General features: G+C 40.8%; 2 protein-coding genes across 5 annotated transcripts in view; one reads left to right on the plus strand and one right to left on the minus strand.

Moving 5' to 3' along the window:
• Positions 1-22,539, plus strand: part of IL23R (interleukin 23 receptor) — a 34,952-nt gene extending 12,413 nt beyond the window's left edge. Inside the window, exons 5-14 of the mRNA XM_081008919.1 lie at positions 305-444; positions 1,939-2,098; positions 10,128-10,210; positions 10,781-10,997; positions 13,184-13,372; positions 14,041-14,124; positions 18,894-18,956; positions 20,019-20,115; positions 20,783-20,873; positions 21,889-22,539. Coding sequence (XP_080865045.1) covers positions 305-444; positions 1,939-2,098; positions 10,128-10,210; positions 10,781-10,997; positions 13,184-13,372; positions 14,041-14,124; positions 18,894-18,956; positions 20,019-20,115; positions 20,783-20,873; positions 21,889-22,512 — 1,748 coding nt within the window. The 3' untranslated portion in view covers positions 22,513-22,539. The remainder of the gene's footprint in view (positions 1-304; positions 445-1,938; positions 2,099-10,127; positions 10,211-10,780; positions 10,998-13,183; positions 13,373-14,040; positions 14,125-18,893; positions 18,957-20,018; positions 20,116-20,782; positions 20,874-21,888) is intronic.
• LOC308478833 (uncharacterized protein C1orf141 homolog) overlaps positions 1-23,726 on the minus strand; it is a 61,682-nt gene extending 37,956 nt beyond the window's left edge. For 2 of the 4 annotated variants that reach the window (XM_081008923.1, XM_081008922.1), the window contains exons 1-2: positions 23,518-23,726; positions 22,683-22,721 (exon numbers count right to left, since the gene is read on the minus strand). The gene's annotated coding sequence lies outside the window, so the exon portion shown is untranslated. Of the gene's footprint in view, positions 1-6,386; positions 6,467-10,174; positions 10,286-22,682; positions 22,722-23,517 lie in introns of all 4 variants that reach the window. The other 2 variants (XM_081008924.1, XM_081008926.1) reach the window with 2 other exon arrangements.

Raw genomic sequence — 23,726 nt, forward strand, 5'->3', positions numbered from 1 at the left:
TAGCACATTTCTCCCTTGTGTTCTGAATTCGAGTGTCTTCAAAGTCCATGACACCTTTGGTAAAGGATGTTCTATATATCCCAGTTAGCCACTAGGACATAATTCCTCTGAGTTGGTTAAACTGGCCTTCTGCAATGTACTCTTTTTGCCTTTCCTCTAGTTGCTCCTTGACCTTGTTTGCAGAAGACCTTGGTTTTAATTCTTGAAATGAAAGGCAATATAATTGTAGTAGTAGTAGTAGTAGTAGTAGTAGTAGTTGTTTCATCAGTAGAGACTGGATTTAACATTGTTTTATTTCTTTTAGTGGTACCAGCTACACCCATTATTATCCAGATTATAGACTCTCCATTATTTAAGACTACAATACAATGGGAAAAGCAAACTGCAATCAATGAGACTTATTGTGAAGAACGATACAAGGAGAAGACAGGCGAAACTTGGCAGGTGAGGCAACCCATTCTGGGTTTTGTATGTATCATAAGCAGTGGTTTGGCTGCCACTTTTCATTGATTTTGGTGCTAAACCTTCCATGCATGACTTTATATAGTAGTAAGATTTCAGTAGCTTCCTGGGCAGAGTTTTACAAATACAAGAGTTTTATAAAGACATGGATGTGAAATGTATCCTGCTCCTAGGATGCGTATGTTGCATATATTCATATACCTTCTGCATTTTGGTGAAACTGATTTTTTAATTTCTTATTGTACCCTTTTTATAGACAAATAGTATGTGTCCCTGACAGTTTACCCTGATGGAGTGTGACCCTCAGCAGGAAAAAGTTTCCTCACCTCTATTTTATGAAATAAACTTGCATCCAACAAAGACTTAGAGCCCATCTGTAGTACACTGTCTTTGGATGTTTATTATTAGTGTAAGGATTGCTGTCACTGAATTATGGATACACAACTATATGTATACAGGGCCAACTCTCCTGTATGTATACGGGGGTACGGGTGGGGGGGAATGTATTAGTATACATAAAAAGTTCACACATAATATTTTGTACCTACATGAAGAAAACATGCTACCTGGATAGTATAGAGCAGCCTTCCCAGATGTTGGGTCCCTAGATACTATTGCACTACAGCTCCCTTCATTCCTAGCCAGCATGACCAGTGGCCAGGGATGATGGGAGTTGTAGTGCACAAACATCTGGGACTACAGATGTTGGCATAGTGGCTAAAAGACTGGGCATAGTTGCTAAAAGGATGAACATAATCAGACAGTCCTAGTTTGAATCTGACCTTGTGCCATGAGCTCACAAGGTAGCCTTAGGCAAGCCACTCTTCAACCTAAGTCCCCTCATCTGCTACATGGGGGGTAAGAGTGATTTGGCTTACAGGTGTAATTTTATATTGCTTGTGAAGCACTTTGAACACTTGAAAGTACTATGTTGTTGTTTATACTAGGAATAGCAATACAGAAAGGGACACACACTTATTTGAGCTTGTTATCATGAGCATACAATCCATACTAACAATTTAAGTTGTAGGTATCTCTCTTCTACCTCATGTAAAGTAACTGAGTGAATCAGACTACACCCAGCATAATTCACTCTAATAGTGGTATCCCATCCACTGAAATAGAAGAGAGATTCCTTTGGTACAATTTTACTTATATTTAATTGTGAGTGGTCTGAACAGTCCTCATGCTATAAGGTAGGTTAATCCAGACCAGTGTCTCCCATATATATTTTTTATAACAGAGGAACACTACCTTTCTGAACTGAAATTGAAGAAGGGTGGTCAGCAACAACAACAAAAAGAAACTGAAGATACACCTCACGTTTATAAATATACAGAGATCCATGACTTTGAGCTCACAAGAGCAAATGGTTTGAAAACATTTTTTTCTCTTTTTATGGCGGTGATTTTGTAATCTCTGATCTAGACAGTGGATAGAACAATACATAATTGTCCTGTTGCTTTTCCATTTTAGGTTAGAAAATGGGGTGCTGACTTTAAAAGGGAACATCAAACTGAGTACAATTTAGAAGCAAACATGGAGTATGAGTTTCAAGTTAGATGCAAGCTAACTCATGCCCAAAGCTTTTGGAGCAAATGGAGCGAATCTGCAGTGCATATGACTCCTGAGGCAGGTGAGTTTCACTGCTCTCTCTTCCCTGACCTCCAAGTCCTTTTTTCAGCTTTACAGATAGGATTGTAACAGGAATGCTTCAAGGGATTTAAGTTGCAACAAGCCAACCAAGCATAACATTCTGAGCACATTTTCAGCACCAAGTGTGCAAAGGAAGCTGTACCTTAATCAGCTCAGGAACTGGAATACCTGATTATATCTTTGGTTGCGCTCTTATTTCCTGTGTTGTCTTCTACAGATTGTATCACTTTGGTAGCAAATATTACCTCATTGTGGTATTATGAATCTTAAAAGTCCATGGAAGAATCCCCTGATAAGAGAGAGCATATACCCTATTTCAGTTTCAGTTGCACAATACTCTGTGAGCTGGAAATTCATTCATAAATTGAAAAGTGAAATGATTGTGCCTATCCTGTCTCTACAGCAGAGGAGTTAACAACAACCTTTCCCCCTCCTTTGAAGTTTTATATGCAAATAAAAGTAAATTCCAGCACAATCCTATGCATCTTCACTAAGAAGTAAGTCCCGTTGAGTTCAGTGAGGCATTAGGAATGGGAAAGCCACCTTAGACATTATAGAGAATCATAGAATTGTAGAGTCAGAAGGGACCCCGAGAGTTATCTCATCCAACCCCCTGCAACACTGGAGTTTCAATTAAAGTATCCATGACCGATGGCCATCCAATCTCCGCTCAAAAACCACCAAGAAAGGAGAGTCCACCACCTATCATGGGCGTCATTTCCACTGCCAAACTGCTTTTACTGTCAAAAAGTTACTCCTGGTGTTTAGTCAATCTCTTGTAACTTGAAGCCATTGGTTTGGCTCCTACCCTCTGGAGCAGGAGAAAACAAGCTTGCTCCATCTTCCATGTGACGGCCCTAGATATTTGAAGTTGACTATCATATCTCCTCTCAGTCTCCTCTTTACCAGGCTAAACATATTCAGTTCCCCCAAATTGTTCCTCATAAGGCAAGTAGCCTTACGTAACCAGAAGTGGATTTTTGTGTGGATGGACTATGAGCTTAGTTCTGGTACTTAAAACAAATTCCTGGATCCAGAACTGTTTAGTTCTATGTCTTTTTTGCACAGACCTCTTGGGGTTCTGATCTTTTGTTAAAAGAAACAAAAGTAGATTTTGCAAGCCTGAAATCTGCCCATCCTAAGGGGGCTGTGAGGCCAGCAAGGCAGGCAAACAAACTTCCCAAAGTGATGTGTGTGCTATCTTCTATATCAAGCTCCATATTCAACACAGTAATTTAGAAGTACAGATATTTATTAATGAGTAAGTACACACACAGTGTGTACAACATCCGTCAACTGGACTCCACTCTTTCTATCAAAGCTGACTACCTAATTTTTTGTGTGTGTTTTACAGCATCTTAAGCTAAGCAGGCTATAAAGAAAGAAGTTAAACAAATCTACTAGGCCAGGCCTAAATTGCTCTAAGCAGGCTCCCTCCAAGGGGCATGAGAGTTGCAAGGTGGGCAGCAGCACTAGGCTTGGCTTTGCCTCCACCTGCAGCAACAGTGGCAGCCTCAGAGGGCAGGGGAAGGCCACAACCAAGGATGGCTGACAACAGGAGGTGAAACCCTGAGCCACACAGCCTCATTTGCCTAACGTGCCACTGCAGTGCTCTTAGGCATGGGTAGGCAAACTAAGGCCCGGGGGCTGGATCTGGCCCAATCGCCTTCTGAATCCGGCCCACGGACGGTCCGGGAATCAGCGTGTTTTTACATGAGTAGAATGTGTGCTTTTATTTAAAATGCATCTCTGGGTTATTTTGAGATTTCTGAGATTATCTATGGCTCTCCTTTCAGCATGGTTTAGATTTTGTTGTAAGCGATGGTGTTTTCTGGTCACATCTGTTTGGATTCTGTGGCGGAAGCAGTCAATGTACAAGTCCAGTGTGGTATTGCGTCCATCAGGAGGGGTCCATGTGGAGTCCCTTTTTGTGTAACACTTTTTCGGAGGTAGTTGGTGGCCAGTGTTCTGTTGGGAGGGTGGTTGTTGTTCTCCAGTGGGTTGAGAGGTGTTGTGTTGTGAAGTTGTTCTCCAGTGGGTTGAGAGGTGTTGTGTTGTGAAGTTGACATGCTGAAAGGAGAGCCATAGATAATCTCAGAAACAACCCAGACATTATAATTAAAGAAGCAGACAAAGGTGGAGCTGTCGTCATCATGAACAAAACTGACTACATTCAGGAGGCTAACAGACAACTTTCCAATACCGCCTTTTACACAAAATTGGACTCAGACCCCACACAAGAATACAAGAAAGAACTGAACAAGATTGTTAAGGAGCTACCCCCACACATCCAAGAACAGATCCTCACCAACACACCAACAGAACCTCGACCAGGAACTTTCTATCTTCTACCTAAAATACACAAACCAGGAAATCCAGGACGCCCCATCATTTCAGGTATTGGCACTATTACAGTGGGTGTCTCCGGTTATATGGACTCTGTTCTGAAACCATATGCCACCAGTGCTCCCAGCTATGTACGTGACACCACAGATTTTCTGAGGAAAATACAATCTTTAAATAATCTTCCCAACAACACTATACTAGCTACTATGGATGTGGAATCTCTGTATACCAACATCCCACACAACGATGGTTACAAGCTATAAGGAACACCATTTCAGATAAAACCACAGCGGACCTTGCCACCAAACTCTGCCAATTTGTCCTTACCCACAACAACTTCAAATTCGGTGATGACCTGTTCCTTCAGATCAGCGGCACAGCAATGGGCACCCGCATGGCCCCACAGTATGCCAACATCTTCATGGCAGATTTAGAACAACGTTTCCTAAACTCCTACCCACTCAAACCTCTCTTGTATCTGCGATACATTGACGATATTTTTATCATCTGGACACATGGTCAACAGACCCTGGACACCTTTCACCAGAAATTTAATGATTTTCACCCCACAATCAACCTTACAATGAATCAATCTATGCAAGAAATACATTTTTTGGACACTACTATAAAAATACAGGATGGGCGCATGGACACCACCTTATACCGTAAGCCAACTGACCGACAAACATATCTACATGCCTCTAGCTACCATCCCAAACATACCAAACAGTCCATTGTATATAGCCAGGCACTACGTTACAGCCGCATCTGTTCCAATTCTACAGACAGAGACTCTCACCTAAGAGATCTACAGCAAACCTTTTCAGAACTAAAATACCCAGCAGATGAAGTTAGACAACAGATCAACAGAGCCAGACTTATACCCAGAGAGAACTTGCTGCAAGACAGACCCAAAAAAGAAAATAACAGAACACCTCTAGTCATCACATACAGCTCCCAAGTTAAAACTGTACAACGCATCATCAGAGATCTACAACCTCTCCTGGACAATGACAGTTCTCTTTCTCAAGCTCTGGGAGGAAGACCTTTCATTGCCTACAGACAGCCACCCAATCTTAAACAACTCCTAACCCACAATAATACTACAACCAGACTTAACACAGACACTGGCACCAGAGCCTGCAATAAACCCAGATGCCAACTTTGCTGCCACATACACCCGGACAACACCATTACTGGCCCCAACAACATCACACATACCATCTCGGGACTATTCAATTGCTCATCATCTAACATTGTGTATGGCATCAAATGCCAACAGTGTCCTTCAGCTCTCTATATTGGACAAACAGGCCAAACCTTACGCCAAAGAATAAATGGACATAAATCTGACATCAAGAATCACAAAACAGAGAAACCAGTAGGAGAACACTTTAATCTCCCAGGACATTCTATACAAGATCTCAAAGTAGCTGTTTTACTACAAAGGAATTTCAGAAATAGACTGGAAAGAGAAGCTGCTGAATTGCAACTCATTACCAAACTTAAAACCATGGAGAAACCTGGTTTGAACAAAGACATTGGATTCTTATCCCATTATACATGACTAAGCCATTTCTCACCTTCTCACCCCTTGCCTTTTCCTGTAAGACCCATTACAGTCGTTAAGAGTCGTCAGCAGGCTCATCCCAGCTATCTGCCAATCTCCCATTCCCACCACCCTTCTGAGTAATACCCCTCCCCACCTTCTCACTATATAGAAGGATCTGGCAACTTCTGTTTCAGTGTATCTGAAGAAGTGTGCTTGCACACGAAAGCTCATACCAAGAACTAACTTAGTTGGTCTTAAAGGTGCTACTGGAAGGATTTTTTTATTCTGATGTAGCACTGTAAGCTGTTTTAGTAGAAATAGTAGTAGTGACCCCTGCTGGCAAAACAAATGAATAGTACAAAGAACTTACTAAGTGCTTCATCCACTTTTGAGGGGGAAATGGCTGGCTTTCAGGAATAAGCCTCCCCTTTTTACTACCTCTTGCTGCACCTTTAATACATGGCAGGGAGGCATGCATCAGCTGAAGCCATTCTCCTCACTCCCCTAGAGAAAAGCTGCACCTCTTGAATTTGTTAGCTGTTAAAATTCATGGAAGTCTTTGGGCTCTCAGCAGAACCTATTTCTGTTTCAGCCAATACTTGTGGGCATAGTCTGCCAACTAGTGATTACTTGTCGTTTTGTCAAATAATTAGCCACAGTATTGTTGCCTGAATCAGGGCTGACCCAAGATGCTTTGCTACCTGAAGCTCAGTTGCATCATTAATTAGGCAGAGTGAGACCACCTCATTGCAGCTGGTTTTGTGTGCCATGAAAAGGCAGCAGTGGATTTTCATTTTATATTTTTACTGCCTGGTAGGTGGGAGAGGTGCTTGAGGAATTTTCTACCTCAGGCGCCAGAATAACTTAGCTGGCTTTGGGGACTTTCTGAAGGTGACCAACAATTAGTGCCCAAATAATCTAAGTCAAGGTGTGTTTTATCTAATGGTGGTTATGTTATTCTAGTAGATGAGGCAAATTATCTCACACATGTCTCTCTTCCTACCTGGCGCAGTCATAATAAATTAATAACTAGCAATATCCTGCTCTTTCAGAACACCTAAAAATTGCCTCAGGTGGTTGCCTCACTATGCCTAATGGTTAGGGTCAGCCTGGCCTGAGGAAGTGAGGAGTTCAAAAGCCTAACTCACAAAGAAGCAAAGCTGTATTCTTGGAATATAATGTGGCTTAGCAGTAGAGACTACTAGTGATCCTGAATTCTGGATAAGAGCCTGATAATGCCCCATTGGAAGCAGACTGAGAGACTGGGTTATGGGCAGAGGCATAACTAGGCTCCCTTGCGCCCTTGGCAAGGAGATGTTGGTTGCCCAGGGCAGCAGAGGAGTGGGCCTGGGAGGATGCGGGAAGGCAGGCAAGCTCCTAGCCACTCCAAGCCTGAGTGGAGATGTGCAACTTTTGCACACACACCCTGTCCCTACACCCTTGGCAAGGGCCAACCTTGTCAGCCGTACCCACCTCCAGGTACACACCTGTTTATGGGCTAAGCTCCTTACAAGTCATTGTCAGCTCAGACAAGGGAACTTTCACAAAAAAAGTGGCCTATGGCTGGTATATTACCTTGAGACAGGTCTTTCATACAACCAAGGCAATTCACCCATGTGTTTGAGTGGGTGCTAAGGAATCACCACCTATAAACACATGTGACTGAAGTGCTCTTTAGTGAGATTTCTTTAGTAACAAAATAGACCATCACGACTTCCCCATACCTGATTCTAATAAATCTACATATAGATGTGGATAGAGATAAAAAAATAAAGAACACATTTGCACCTACTAGTGGTGCAACTCTTTCCTGATTCTAATGTATTTAAATATTCTTTCTTGTTAGTTTTTATGTTTTTAGCACTGTACTATTTGATTTTTCTTTTCTTAGTAGAGCCTGCGCTTTTCTGCCAAATAGGATGGTCTAGTGGCAACCTCTAGTCTTTATTTCCCACATTGCTGTAGATCACCATACACACAGAAAACATCTCATTAGCTCCAAATGTTCACAGTTAGGATTTTGCAATAGATGCCTTTGCTCTTTTATATATATGCAAGACCAAAACAACAAGTAACAGACCAAGCCAGAATTTTTATCATGATTTAAATTGAAAGTCATGTGGCAGGATTTAAGTTGAACAAGTTAAAAACTAAGGTGCTTGAGAAAAATTTAACACCGATTGAGAAAGAGAGGTTTCAGAAGGAGACAGGTTTAACATTGGTTAAGAAAGTAAAATACTTGGGGGTTAATATGACTGCTAAGAATCTAAACCTATTTAAAGACAATTATGAGAAATGTTGGTTAGAAGTGAAAAAGGATTTAGAGATATGGTCAAACTTGAAGCTTTCCTTGTTAGGCCGAATTGCTGTTATAAAGATGAATGTATTGCCAAGAATGTTATTTCTCTTTCAATCATTGCAAATTGTGGACAAAATGGACTGTTTCAAGAAGTGGCAGAGAGATATTTCAAAATTTGTCTGGCAGGGCAAAAAGCGCAGAATAAAATTTAAAATATTAACTGATGCAAAGGATAGAGGTGGATTTGCCCTGCCAGACCTTAGACTCTATTATGAATCAGCAGCATTCTGCTGGTTGAAAGAATGGCTGCTTCTTGAAAACACAGACATTTTGGATTTAGAAGGTTTCAACAATGTTTTTGGTTGGCACGCATATTTGTGGTATGACAAGGTTAAAACACACAAAGCATTTAAAAACCATATTGTCAGAAAAGCATTGTTAAATGTCTGGATAAGATATAAGGACTTACTGGAAAACAAAACCCCTAGGTGGTTGTCACCGATGGAAGCAAAGGCTCAGAAAAGGCTCAATATGGAGGCCAAATGGCCGAAATATTGGGAAATTTTGGAACAGGAAGGAGACAAACTGAAATTGCAGAGTTTCGAGAAATTAAAAAACAACGTGCGAGATTGGCTTCATTACCATCAGATAATGGAGGCATATAATTTGGATAAGAAAATTGGCTTCCAGGTGGAAAAATCAAAATTGGAAACAGAATTGTTAGAACCCAATACTAAGACTGTCAAGAATGTATAACTTGTTGTTGAAATGGAATACTCAGGATGAAACTGTGAAATCTGCTATGATTAAATGGGCACAAGATCTAGGACATAATATCATGTTTGCTGACTGGGAACAGTTGTGGACCACAGGTATGAAATTTACGGCATGTAATGCCTTAAGAGAGAATATTATGAAAATGATATACAGGTGGTACATGACACCAGTCAAGCTTGCAAAAATCTACCATGTGCCCGATAATAAATGTTGGAAATGTAAGGAAAATGAAGGTACTTTTTTCCACCTTTGGTGGACGTGCCCAAAGATTAAGGCTTTCTGGGAAATGATATATAATGAATTGAAAAAGGTATTTAAATATACCTTCTTGAAGAAACCAGAGGCCTTTCTCTTGGGCATAGTCGGCCAATTGGTGCCAAAGAGGGATAGAACTTTCTTCATGTATGCTACAACAGCAGCAAGAATTCTTATTGCAAAGTATTGGAAGACACAAGATCTACCCACCTTGGAAGAATGGCAGATGAAGGTGATGGACTATATGGAACTGGCGGAAATGACTGGCAGAATCCGAGACCAGGGAGAAGAGTCGATGGAGGAAGATTGGAAAAAGTTTAAAGATTATTTACAGAAATATTGTAAAATTAATGAATGTTAGAATGATGCTGGATAGAAACTAAGTGGTCTCTAGCTGAAAGGTTATAAGGGAAGATGAAAAAAGGGTTTATTATGTAATATGTAAAAATCCAAAATTACAACATCTTTATGATTAATGATTAGGATATTAAAAGAGGGGAGGGATTTGCTGAACAAAATAATTGAACTGGAATACAAAAAAGGAAGGTGTGAGGAGGTCCTGGAAATAAGTAAATGAAGGTTAAGTAATGGAAGGAAAGAATTGTTTTTAAATATTTTTACTATGTATTTTCTTTTTTTTTCTTTTTCTTTGTGTGTTTTGTAAAACATTGAAATTTTTAATAAATATCTTATAAAAAAAAATTTGAAAGTCAGTGGGCAAAAACCCCCTCATATTCAGATTTTTTTTTTTTTTTTTGCATTTTTTTTGTTTATCTGTAGAACCTTCTTCTATACTCGATGTGTGGAGGTTTCTGGGGCCAACTTACCCGAATGGTAGCCAAGAGGTGGTCATCTTAATCAAGGTGATATTTTCCCCCTTTCCAGACTGAACACATTGCAGGTTAAGAGAGTCCAGGGTGGTCTTATTTTCATAAGGTCTAGAATTCAGAAAGGTGTTAAAAATATAAGGCAGTTTCTTCAGCTGGGGCCAATAATGGGAAGAATCTGCCATGGGGTTGTATTTTGACTCAATAACATCACTTTAAAGGCTGGGAAAAATACACAACTGCATACAGGAAACATTAGCAATGCCACTTTCTTACTTGATTCTAAGAATTTATTTAAATAAGGAAAAATAGCTGGGGAGGGGACAACTTGGAGAGGTGAAGCAGCAGGGAAAGAGTTAAGCAAGCCTTCCCCCAGCTGCTTTCCCAAACTCCTGGTGACCTCAAACAGTGAGGCTCTTCTTTGCAGTGGCTTCTGTTGCAATGGTTGGCAAGCAGCTAAGGAAATGCAGGTTTAATCACATTTTCCCCTTAGCTGCTGTGCATGTGAAACTGCATGAACCCCCCCCCCCAAAAAAAACCCACAATGCAGCTTTCTAAAGGCAATTATCTTGCTTTCTCTTCCTTCTCTTCCTTCCCACATCCCAGCCATTTTTTCCTAAGGAGAGCAGAGGAAGAATTTTGGGCTACAGGGTGTTCTGTGAAAACCAAGGAGAAACTGTGGATTTATGTAAAACAACAGAAACAAAATGCCAAGTTTTGGTTCCCCCAGCAGTTACCACTCTCCATGTGACAGCACATAATTCAAAAGGAAGTTCCAAAGCTGCGAATATTACAGTGAACCAACCTCCCCACAGTTTCCATGGTAAGATAAAAGCAGTACAGTACTTAAAAACTTTTGAGAAATGGATAATGCATTGTTAAATTGTGTCAGAGAAGAAATTGACCCTATGATTTCCCAACATTCAGACCCCCCCCCCAACTATATAACTAACTTGACTTCTAGTTTGCTCCCTTTGGAAGCATAATGTATTAACACACAAACAGGACCACTTTCATCCATTACTACAATGCCAGTTTTGGAGATGCCAAACCAGATAAGTATTCCATTTCAGCAAAAGTATGAAAGATAAAGCAAAAAGCTGACATCTAAAAATATCAAATTCCATTTTAAAATTATGTCTTAGCCATCATGACTATTAAAAACAACAACTGAGGACAATATGGGAATGACTATTATCAAGTTTTAAATGAGTTGGAATTCATAAAGAATATACAGATGCAAAAGAGGACTTGATTCCTGGTGTGCTGTGCAAAAGAGGGGATTTCAGCAGATACAGCTATAGGTAGGGATGAACTTTGGTACTATGGCGCCCTGCGCTAGGCCAAAAGTTGGTGCCTCTCCCCAGCCCTCAGGACATGCTGGGCTTTGGGAAAGAGGTGTGAGGTCTCCAGCAGGGTCCTACAGCCCTCCCACCTCCTCCCCAAACTGGGCAAGCACTAACTAGGCTTTGGAAAGGAGAACAGAGGACTCTAGGACCCTAGAAAGCTGTCAGAGCCCTCACATCTCCTTCCCATGGCTGGGCAAGTGCTTACAGGTGTTCTCTTCGCTGGACAACCAGTGCAAAGAGAACCAGCCATGTTGCCCTCAATCCGCCTCTGCTGTATGACAAGCTACACTTGCTGAAATTCCCTCTTCTGTACAAAAGATGCAGGATCCCTGTTCTCTTTTCCATCTGGTCACCCTAGGTGAATGACAATCTGAGAAATACACCTTTGCGGTCCCATTAATGCCAGAGGGGTTTATGCCTACGTAGATGGACACGGGATTGCACTCCTAGATGGATCCTGTAGAATAATCACGACAATATTTTTGTCATTTCCGCTCTCTCAACATGAGAGAGAAAGCTAGTATTGCAATTCCACAGTTCTGTCCTGCTTCTCCTTTCTAGCTTCACAGGATGCTTCTGGCTTTTCCGCTTCCTTAGAAATTGATGGTTCCTAGAGAGTCCAGCTCAGTACAACAATCCCTGAGGAGCAACCGAAATTTTATTCCAGTTAACTATGTGATGCTAGAAGAGGACCTTATCAAAATTATAGCTCTTTACCACCATCCACTTGGGTTGTAGGTTGGCCTAGAAATGTTGAGAACACAGGTGCTTAACACAGGTGCCCAAGTTTACTCTCTGGGCTGATTCTCAGGGGCGATTCACACCCCAGCCAGCACCTCTTTAATCTTCTACCCTCTAGCAGGAGATATAGAAGTATAATCAGTCATACCAACAGGCTAAAAAACAGTTTCTATCCGTGGGCTGTTAGGCTGCTGAACAGAAAATAATATAGTGCAACTGACTTTCGGGGTTGGTGTGTTGTGCGACAAGCACACAGAGTGCAATGAGACTGAGTGTTTGTGGGTGGGGGAGGGAGGCTCAGTTAATTTCATTGTACACAGGTTGTACATTGGCAATAAAGGTACTATTATTATTATTATTATTATTATTATTATTAATCATTCAGCAACTGCAGCAAGTGGGAAATATATTATACTTGCAAAATGTCCATCGCTTTGATGAGCTTCTCTGGAATGCATGTGTGTATATGAAGGCATTTGTCTTATCTTGCTGCTGCAGGAACAGCAGATCAGAATTTGAGGAGAGGAATGTGGTCATATTTGGATGACATCACAGGCAAGGGTTCCAGGCCCTCTTTTGCCCATTGGTGGATGAGTATAACAGCTGACAGGGAGCTTGCAGGAGGAGGAGGGAAAATGTTTCTCTGGGTTCTTTCCCTCCAGTTGTACAATTTCCTTGATCCTTATTGACATTGATCTTTCTAGTGTATGCACTTAGCTTAAAGAAAAGGTCCATATCCTCACTTGGTTAATTTCCAGTGTGCCAGATAGAGATGAAGAAGCTGCACTCCATTGTATGCTCCCCATCAATACACCCTTCATTCATTTCAAGGGCACCTTCTTCCTATTGCAAAACTATTTCAAATATTTGGCTAGATTTTAGACAACAGTCAAGTCATCCCTGCTGCTTTCCCCTGTAGATTTCCCACCACCTACCAACATGCAAATGAACCGCGATGAACAGAAAGGGATTTCTGTTGTATGGAAACCTCCCCAACCCATTGGAAAAGTAGTTTTGTGGTACATAGTGGAATGGACGTCTGCAGATTTCAGACATGGACTTGTGTGGAAAAAAGTCCCCATCCAAAACACAACAACATATATCAAAGGTAAAATACAAGCCAACTCTTTTTAGTGACCTTCATGATATGTTGGGCTGATGACATGCATAGCTTCTTAAACCCAGAATAATTGAGCCGCTCAGGAACAGCCAACATGGTGCCCTGCAGATGCTCTCAGACAACAACTCCCATCAGTCCCAGACAACCTAGCTTATACTCAAGGATGATGGAAGCTGTTGTCCAACAACATCTGGAGGGCACCAGGTTTGCTACCCCAGGAGTAGATTTTGCAAACATGAAGAATTACTTTTAGTGAAATCTGTTTTCCTCACCCTTGGTCACCAAGAAAGCATCTTTTGCGGAGGAAATCTAGTTTAAAATCCAAAAGACAACAAACATACCAAACCTACAAGCAAACTTAGCAAAGACTACCAAAATCAACATGGACAAATAGAGCTACTTTGGGAACAAAATATAAGAAACCCACATTGAGCCACCTGAGCTGCTTATGTGGAGAAAGGGATACAAATGTGATAAAACATTTTAAAATGACTGTCTGCTCCCCCACCCTTCCCCAAGAAGTCAGAACAAAATCATGGGATTAGAATTCATTGGTTCTTATTTCTGAAGTTTTACTCATGATTCCTTTTTAAAAAATTATACAGTAGAACTTATTTTCATGATTAAAATAAATGAATAAAACCTCATCCTTACAGAAAATGTCAGAATGGGGCATAACTTCAACATTTCAGTGTATGCTGTGTATCAAGATGGCACCAGCAAGGCCTGTTCCATCCCGAGTAAGTACCATTGGGGCCACTGTAAGGGGACTGGCACTATTTCATAGTGTACTGTGTTTGAGCTAAACTTCCTCTATGGAATGGTCATATCTCCCTGACTAAAAATATTTTTCAATGTGTTTATGTATATATGGTAATTATCTTATTCAAACTGGAATAAGATAGTTTCGGGGCATTAACTGGAATTAAACATTTCCTTAAAAGGTGTGGATGAGGACATGTTTCATAAATAATGTACAGTACACACATTTGTTTGCTGTATGTACCCATATTACTCTGCAGAGAGCCATACTAATCTTTCATGTCCACTGTGTGTATATATGTCAGAGAGAGCAGCAACTGGCCCTGATTCACCTGCGTACGTACAGGAAAAAACTAAAGATAAGCATGACTTTCACATAATTAGAAGAAACATACTAAATCAGATATTCTTGCTCATTTCTGTTAACTTCCCTTTAGTTGTATTACATCCTTTGATGATTTTAAAGTTCTTCCATCAGAGATGCAGTATAAGACTGTTAGATAACCAAAGCAGTTCTACACCATGAATAATAAGGCCTTGATAGGAATTAAGGCGAATTTGCCAAGGACAATGAAAAGTAATAAGTTTGCTGGAATGACTTTTATGCCTAGCCTTGATTAAGCAGATTATTGTGAAATAGTAGATACTGCACCACAATTATGTAAAGTGTTACTGGATTTCATTCAAAGTAATACACAGGCTTTAACTGCTGAATCAGGGGATGCTTCTGTCTATCAAGGTGTATTACTGTGCTCTTACATACAGATCCAACCCCTGTATCCTCAATAATATTAGTAATAATAATTTTATTATGTTTTTTATATGTCCTGGAAGCCTCCCAGAGTGACCGGGGAAATCCAGCCAGATGGGTTTAATATTATTAAATATATTATCTGCCCTTCATCAATAGGTCCCAGGACAGTTTAAAACAGCTGAAAATTAAAAACAGTTAAGGCAGATTACAATCACAAGAACAGGGTGGCCCTGAAAGCACAAAGGGTAAAGAGGTGCGTTTTCAGCATTTAGTGAAAGCTGTACAGTGGTGCCCCGCAAGACGAATGCCTCGCAAGACGGAAAACCCGCTAGACGAAAGGGTTTTCCGTTTTTGAGTTGCTTCGCAGGACGAATTTCCCTATGGGCTTGCTTCGCAAGACGAAAATGTCTTGCGAGTCTTGAGATTTTTTTTTCGCTTTTCCCCCCTTTATCTAAGCCGCTAAGCCTTTAATAGCCTTTTAGCAGCTAAGCCGATAAGCCGATAAGCCTTTAATAGCCGCTAAACCGCTAATAGCGCTAATCCGTTAAGCCGCTAATAGGGTTGCTTCGCAAGACGAAAAGACCGCTAGACGAAGACTCTCGCGGAACGGATTAATTTCGTCTTGCGAGGCACCACTGTATTGTGAGGAAGCCAGATACACCTCTACAGGGAGGGAATTCCACAACTTAGGGGCTGCCACAGAAAATGCACTCTCCTGGGCCACCACAACCCAAACTTCTGAGGCTACCAAGAGGGCCCCCTCTGCTGACCATAACACCCAGGAGTGTCTGAAGGGACCTTATCTTTAGGGGTAATCTCAATGTAGCAGGCAGAAAACCAAGAGCTGGAAGTTTTCTGAACACGAAGATGCAGGAATTGCACGGGTTCCTTGGCAAATCCATAACTCCAGCCAAAAATGATGAATATTTCATACATACTAAAACCCTTGCAGAAAACATGTTCCTGAGATTGCTTCTCTAAAGCTCTAACTAAATTTAGAAATTACACCACAGGGTTAATAGCGGCAACATCCCAGTTACTCTAATAATTTCCTTTTACTGCCACATCATATTGCATTTTTTTGTTAGAATTTGCTGTGGCTCCAAAGACCACAAGGCGGCAGTGTTTAATGAAAAATTATAATACGTACAGTAACTATTTTAGGGCTACTGCCGTTACCTACATACAGTTCTGTTGTTTGAACAAAATCTCCATTTCTTAAGCATAATGGAGCACAATGCCCATTCTGTATTTCTATCACAAATGACATTTTGGCCCATTCACTCCTGCAGAAATGTGGAGCTATAAAGAAAACAAATGCATTCTTTTAGACTGGTGAGGGTGAATATCTAATCATTCTACTATTTGCTGCTGGTGCTAGTAATATTTTCACTAGAAAAAGGAAAAGTCAAAATGACACTTTCCCTTTTTTGAACTGGAGCTCTCTTATTTTTCTAATGCTACAAAGAAAATAGCACACCCTCTGGAATGCGCTTCCTGAAGAACTGCTGCACACTGCTTCATGGTAAAGCTGAACCAGCTGCTATTAAGTCCCTAGATCAAAGGAATGTAAACTTAACACCCCTAAATAAAATGGCAGTGATCCAGAGTGAGTGATCCACTCAGTGGATTTGTAACTGGCTGACTGACCGAACCCAAAGGGTGCTCATCAATGGTTCCTCTTCATCCTGGAGAAGAGTGACTAGTGGGGTGCCACAGGGTTCTGTCTTGGGCCCGGTCTTATTCAACATCTTTATCAACGACTTGGATGATGGACTCAAGGGCATCCTGATCAAATTTGCAGATGACACCAAACTGGGAGGGGTGGCTAACACCCCAGAGGACAGGATCACACTTCAAAACGACCTTGACAGATTAGAGAACTGGGCAAAAACAAACAAGATGAATTTTAACAGGGGGAAATGTAAAGTATTGCACTTGGGCAAAAAAAAAATGAGAGGCACAAATACAAGATGGGTGACACCTGGCTTGAGAGCAGTACATGTGAAAAGGATCTAGGAGTCTTGGTTGACCACAAACTTGACATGAGTCAACAGTGTGATGCGGCAGCTAAAAAAGCCAATGCAATTCTGGGCTGCATCAATAGGAGTATAGCATCTAGATCAAGGGAAGTAATAGTGCCACTGTATTCTGCTCCGGTCAGACCTCACCTGGAGTACTGTGTCCAGTTCTGGGCACCACAGTTCAAGAAGGACACTGACAAACTGGAACGTGTCCAGAGGAAGGCAACCAAAATGGTCAAAGGCCTGGAAACGATGCCTTATGAGGAACGGCTAAGGGAGCTGGGCATGTTTAGCCTGGAGAAGAGGAGGTTAAGGGGTGATATGATAGCCATGTTCAAATATATAAAAGGATGTCACATAGAGGAGGGAGAAAGGTTGTTTTCTGCTGCTCCAGAGAAGCGGACACGGAGCAATGGATCCAAACTACAAGAAAGAAGATTCCACCTAAACATTAGGAAGAACTTCCTGACAGTAAGAGCTGTTCGACAGTGGAATTTGCTGCCAAGGAATGTAGTGGAGTCTCCTTCTTTGGAGGTCTTTAAGCAGAGGCTTGACAACCAATGTGAGGAGTGCTCTGATGGTGTTTCCTGCTTGGCAGGGGGTTGGACTCGATGGCCCTTGTGGTCTCTTCCAACTCTATGATTCTATGATTCTAGAGACATACACATGCAGTTCCCATTGCCAGCTATTGCAGAGTTTGCAGCAGGTGTGGGTGGGTTTACTAGACATGTCATCCAACTACAGAAATATTTGTTGATTAATCAGTTAAGTTGCAATTGATTTAGTTAGCTAAACTGGTTAAAGTATGCCTATGAATAAAACATTTTATCAGAAGAAGAAGAAGAACATTTTTGTTGTTTTTAAAACATTAATAAGCTTAGGAAATCCGATTGTATTGTCTGGAATGCATAAGCACTCTATCAAAATAGATAAATAATAATACTTTCTACACCAGAGTTGACACCAGTACATGTAATTTCATTTAATTCAATTACAGATCCTACCAGGATGGCTACCAACAAATAACTCTTTTTGGCAGAGCCAGTGTCGGCACCTGGTATCCTTAGGCAGCTGCTATGGTCTCAGTGCCCTTACATCTCATCCCCTGCCCCCGCATGCTGGCAGAGCACTTTGAGCAATGCAAAGCATTTGGATCAAGCTACCTTTTCAATTTCGCAGAATGACCTCAACCTGGCATCACTCAGGGGCATTGCGGGAAATGGAAAGGGTGGCTAGATGCAGCTGTTTCGCACTACAGCCAAGTAAGCCTAGTACTGACAAAGAAGGGCGGCACTAGACAAGGATGCTTTACCCTGGACCTCCTCAAACCTGGAGGCCAGTGGGACACGAAAAAACCCCAAACTGACAGAGCTGCTGAATGAATGTAGACAATACCCCCCCACACACACACACTACACTACAAAAGATACGTTGGCTGGATCCTAAGGCTGAGTTTTAGGAGAGATACAGTCCCGCAAGGGGAGCGTAACTCCGTGATGACACACACGCTTTGCATTTGAGAAGTCCTAGGTTCAATCCTCAGCCTCTCCAGGTAGAATTGGGAAATCATGGGGAGTTGCTGCCTGCCAGTGAATACCCTGGCCAGTGGTTAGAGATCATGGGAGTTGTAGTCCAATAGCACGTGGAGGGGGTCAGAGCTTCTCACAGTGGTGTAGGCAAATATTGTGTTGCATGAACTAGATGAATTCCTCGCTTTATGGAAGTTACCTATGATCCTTGTTCACAGGAGCGACATATTTTCACCAACTGCAACTTTGAGAGTATTCATCCAACAACCAGTAAATACAAATTGCAGTTTAAATGAAAGCACTGAAGGGTTTCATCCCTTGGAAAAAGTGCTTTTGGTAAACCAATCGCAATTGGAACAAAGTATTCACTACACTTGCTGTTGTACCACAGTGGAAGTCATTCTCCTTTTTTGCTTTTCTTTCTCCCGTTCTCTGAATAGCATTGCCGGGGAAAACTCAAGACACATATAATGGTCCAGGAAATATGTTTGCAGTTACCAACGGTAAGAAATGTCTCTGTGTCAGGTTTCCAGAAGAGAGGTTTTCTGTGTTACCAGATTTGGGAGGGTTTTTTTGGTTGTTGGGTGGTTGTTTTTTTTACACCAGCCAGTGATAACATCTCAAAGAGGTGGGAACTGAGTGAAGCATTCACTGACGTGATTATAGGGAAATGAAAGTTCAGGGTGTTTTCACACATAAAAGAGCTAACTCAAATTATTCTCAATCCAGAGACATCCTGGGTTGAATATACAATATGAAAATACTCATATGAACTTTTAATGGTTGATTTTTAAAATTGTCAGTTGAGTGGCTAAAGGCACACAGAGGAGATTTGGTGTACATAAAACAACAGGGGTGAGATGACGTGTTTGCTCTTCAGGAAACATAACCTGCCATCACCAATTGCTATCTTGCTCCATACAGTATCTCACATTCCATCAAACTGGCATGATACCTCTCAGAATTTACTCAAGACTTGATTTGTCAACTGTGGATCTAATTATGCTACTATCTAGTTTGCCAAGGAAACATAATTCTCTAGTTAAGCATCTTTATCACTCTGCTAAAGATAAGAAAGGCTAACAATGTGTATCTTGAGTACCAAGTGCCATTGCCATCATATTCATGAGTTCTATTAAATTTGTCAAGCATGGTCAAATCAAAGCTTCATAATAAGCATAAGGCTCCCAGCCAGTTTCAGTGACACCTTGTACTGAAATACATTATAAGAAAACTTGACAATTTGAAAAGCCCTCCTCGGTGCATCAGCTTAGCTATTCAGTGGTTGATATGGCATCATGTGAACAGCTATGAGTAGAAGCACATGGTTGTCTATACAGGACACATTTCTAAGATGCAGGTTCAGCAAAAGCAGGAACAAAGCACTGTGATGATACACCTCTGAACTTCACAAGCAATTGGTCAAGCATCATAAAGATATGATGAATTGTTTTTATTCAGCAAGTGAGGTGTACCCTGAGCTAATTCTAAATACACATATGGTGTAAAATCAAAGTGCTGATCATTTCTCTCTCTCTCTCTCTCTCTCTCTCTCTCTTTTTAAGGTGATGGTGATGATGGTGGTGTTCTGTGGGGAACTGGCTTTGGAATGTTCTTCTTATTTATAATTATTTTGAGTTTGATTGCTACAAACATTAAGAGGTACAAGCGTGAAGTGTTTCCCCAGACTTTTCTCCTTAGCCTTCGAGCAAACTTTTCAGCCTTGGAAAATGTGTGTGCAGTGCCTGTTTGCGTGCATATTTTCCCTTATTAAAGCAGGGCAAGGGTGATGGTTTTGTAGTTGATTTGTAAAGTTATTTAGGGCTGGTGAAAGATTGGTCCTTAGCTGTAGTGCAGTATCTGACTGCAGTTAGGCTGAAATTGATGGCAAAGCTGTGTATTCAAGTGTAAAACAACTGAAAAGCAGAATGTGAGGCAACTTCATGCATAGAAGTGGTGGGCAAGAGAAAGATTCTATGACATATTTGACAAAAGATTTTCTCCATTCTCCTCATCAGAGTTATTTTTCTCTCAACGAGAAATGTGCTGGGGATGGAGGAGTGATCTGGGAAGGGGCTCTGGAAGAACAGAGAAAGGGTTCAGCGCTCCTCCTAGTCGCTTGCCACTATTGCACCAAAATCATTCCAGACCCCATTTCACTTGTGTTTCTTGGTAACTGCATTTGAAGTCAAGGAGCTGCAACCATTACATATAATTCTGCTCTCAACCTTATCTAAACTACATAAGCATTTCCAATCCAATAATGAATTTGAACCATGATCAGTTCTTCCAAAATGCAATCCATGTGTTGTGTTTTTTTTTTGAAAAGGGTTAAAACAGCATTTTGGTCGATAACACCGAAATGGCTTTTTGAAGATTATCCTAGAGTGCAGAACAGCAGTGTGATCAAATCACTTCAGGTAACTCCACAAGTCAACATTCTATTTATTTAATGTGTCTAAAGAAACTAGAGTGAAGCAAGGTGGCACCTTGCATTTGTAGGAAGAAATGTTTGCATGACTTTAAAAACAACAACAGCCCTGTATGCTTTATTTTATGACCATTACATTCAGAATATGTTGTGGGCCTATTTGGCTATTGCTTCTCATGTTCATCTCTCTACATGGCATGATCAGGACTTTGCACTCCTCCCCCTTGCTACAAGTGCAACATAAAATTGTCAGATTAGGAGATCCAAATTTACCTGAATGTGGAATTGCTCAAGATAATATATGACTTGATCTACTATTATCAGCATTCATCGCCCATTATTCAACTTAGTTCCATAGCTATTCATTCTTACATTCAAGTGTAACCTTAACTTTAAATCACAAAAAGTAATCTTTTGAAGTATGAATACTCTCTTCTCTTTCTATGCATAAACAAAGGCTTACAGTAATTAAAATGGACCAACTCTGTTAACTGCTGACTTAAAAGCATAAAGGGGAAATAGTTCAGTATCAAACAACAAGTAAAGAAAAGCAACGAAGAAATTCTTGCCCATATAGTAGCCTTAACTCTGTAATCCTGAAGAGCTGCTATCAGCCAGAGTGGACAATAGTGGGCTAGGTTATGGACAAGTCTGACCTAGGATAAGAACTACAGAACTAGCCAGGCATTCACCCTCAGGAGATTCCCATCTCATGAGAGGGAAGAATGGAACTATAAAGTTAATCACAACTTAACTTTAGATAGATTGGTTCAAGTTGCATTGCATAGATTTTGCCTGTACCCACATATGCAAACCTTATTTTAACATTTATGTAGTTATCTTTTTATTCATGTTTCCTATCAGTTTTACAGATGCCTCAATTTATTTTATTACAATGTGTTATTTCTGTGTTCATTGCTCTAGACTAGATATTGAAACTGAATAGCTGTTTGCTACCTCCCCTCGCCTACATTTTATTATTTTTTCCTGTAATTGTTTCTTAGGGGGAAAATGGTGGCATAACACACAATTCCACTGGGTTGTTCATCGATCATGAGGATGCTGTCGTAACTGAAGTGGAGGAGACACTGGTACACAAGGAGTATAAGGTTGTAGATCATAAAGAGGAAACTAGAGAAGCAGTTCTGGATAATGTTAACATTCCAGAAGACATACTGTTTGTTGGCAATTCGGACATGATGGAGGAAAATGGCTACAAACCTCAGATTTCCAGCCCAGCAGTCTTACAAGACAGTACTTATGAAATACATTCTCAAAGCCCAGATAAAAAACCAAACACCCCAGCTCTGCCCGTGAGTAGTTTAATAAAAGATTTCCCAAGTCCCATGGCTACCACATGGTCTATTGTTGGTACCAATGAAAATACATTTTTATTTGATAAAATCGGTCTTGTTTTGAACAACAGTAAAAGTGGACAGAGCAACATGGTCAGCTCAACAGATGAAGAGCCACATACACCAACAGAAAACCAATGGAAGCCCCTACTTTCAGATGAAGATATTCAAGAACAGACCTTAATACCAGATGAACTTCTCTCTTGCTTAAATGCTGTGAATGAAGATTCTTCCGATATAATGTCTTACTTTCCTCAAAACGTTGCAAAGTGACTTTCTTATTAGGACTGAATATAAGATTTCTGCAACCATGACAAAATTCTGCATTTTCAAGTAGAATAACTCAAAGTATCCTCAACATTCTCAGTTCTCATTGTCCAATTTAAAAAACAAAACAGCTGCAATTGCAACCATAGCATTACTTTCTCATGCCACTTTCTTACCTTGAGATGAAACCAGAATGCCATCTTGTGAATCCTCTTCTAAAAGGCAAAATATCATATGAGCCTATCATGGTTATCAACTGCATCAGCTGCAACGGCCGGGTTTCCAGCCAAGCAACTGCACAGCAAGTAACTACAGATAACCCAAGTGAGCCAAAGCCAGGTAAAGGCAAAGATATCTCAAGATCCCTATAGTCTTGCTGAAGGAAAAATTATTCACAATTATGATGAACAGCAAGACAAGTGTGACCCAAATCAAGACATGGAGAAATTTTTATTTGGTTACAATTCCACCATACCTGACATCTTGTCTCTATAGTTGTATCAGTTTCCAATGCCACCAAGAAGGGGAAGAATCTAATTATGAGGCTCCCCCCCCCCCCAGTTTATCCAACTCTTGATCAAATATGTTTCTAATCGGGGTCAATTCCTTTCCAGCTGCAAGTGCCTGTTCTTCTACAGTTGCCCAGTTGGCGTTGACCCATGACGGGGCCTTTTCAATGGTGGTTCCTTGTTTGTGGAATTCCCTCTCTAGTGAGGTGTTTCTGCTTCCATCGTCATTAACTTTCCAGAGGAATTTGAAAAACATTCCTCTTTACCCAGGCATTTGGTGGCTGCAGAATACTGCCATGAAATAATGGATGAAATAATGTTTTAAATTGTAACTGTTTTTTAAAATAATGTTTTAAATGATTTTTTTTTTGCTATTAAAATGTGGGTGTGTTTGCTGTCTTGAGCTCCTTTGGGAGGGAGGTGGGGGTAGAAATTAAATATAGAAATAAGTAATATAGCAGGTGTGGTGAGGCCTTGGCTCACCAGGTGTTGCTAAACTTACCATTTTGATCAGCCCCACACATTATGGACAATGGCCAGGAATGACGTGAGTTCCCTACCCCTGCAGACATGGAGTACCTACTGCAGGCTGGCTAAGCCATTGCTTAAAACTGTTCCTTGTGACTCATTCTCATTTTGCCAAGGTAGCATATGAATGTTCCTCACAACAGAACCCTCATCACATAGATCCCTCTCTGGCCAACATCAGTG

This window comes from Podarcis pityusensis (genome assembly GCF_964106645.2).
Source record: "Podarcis pityusensis genome assembly, chromosome: 6".
Lineage (NCBI taxonomy): Eukaryota > Metazoa > Chordata > Lepidosauria > Squamata > Lacertidae > Podarcis > Podarcis pityusensis.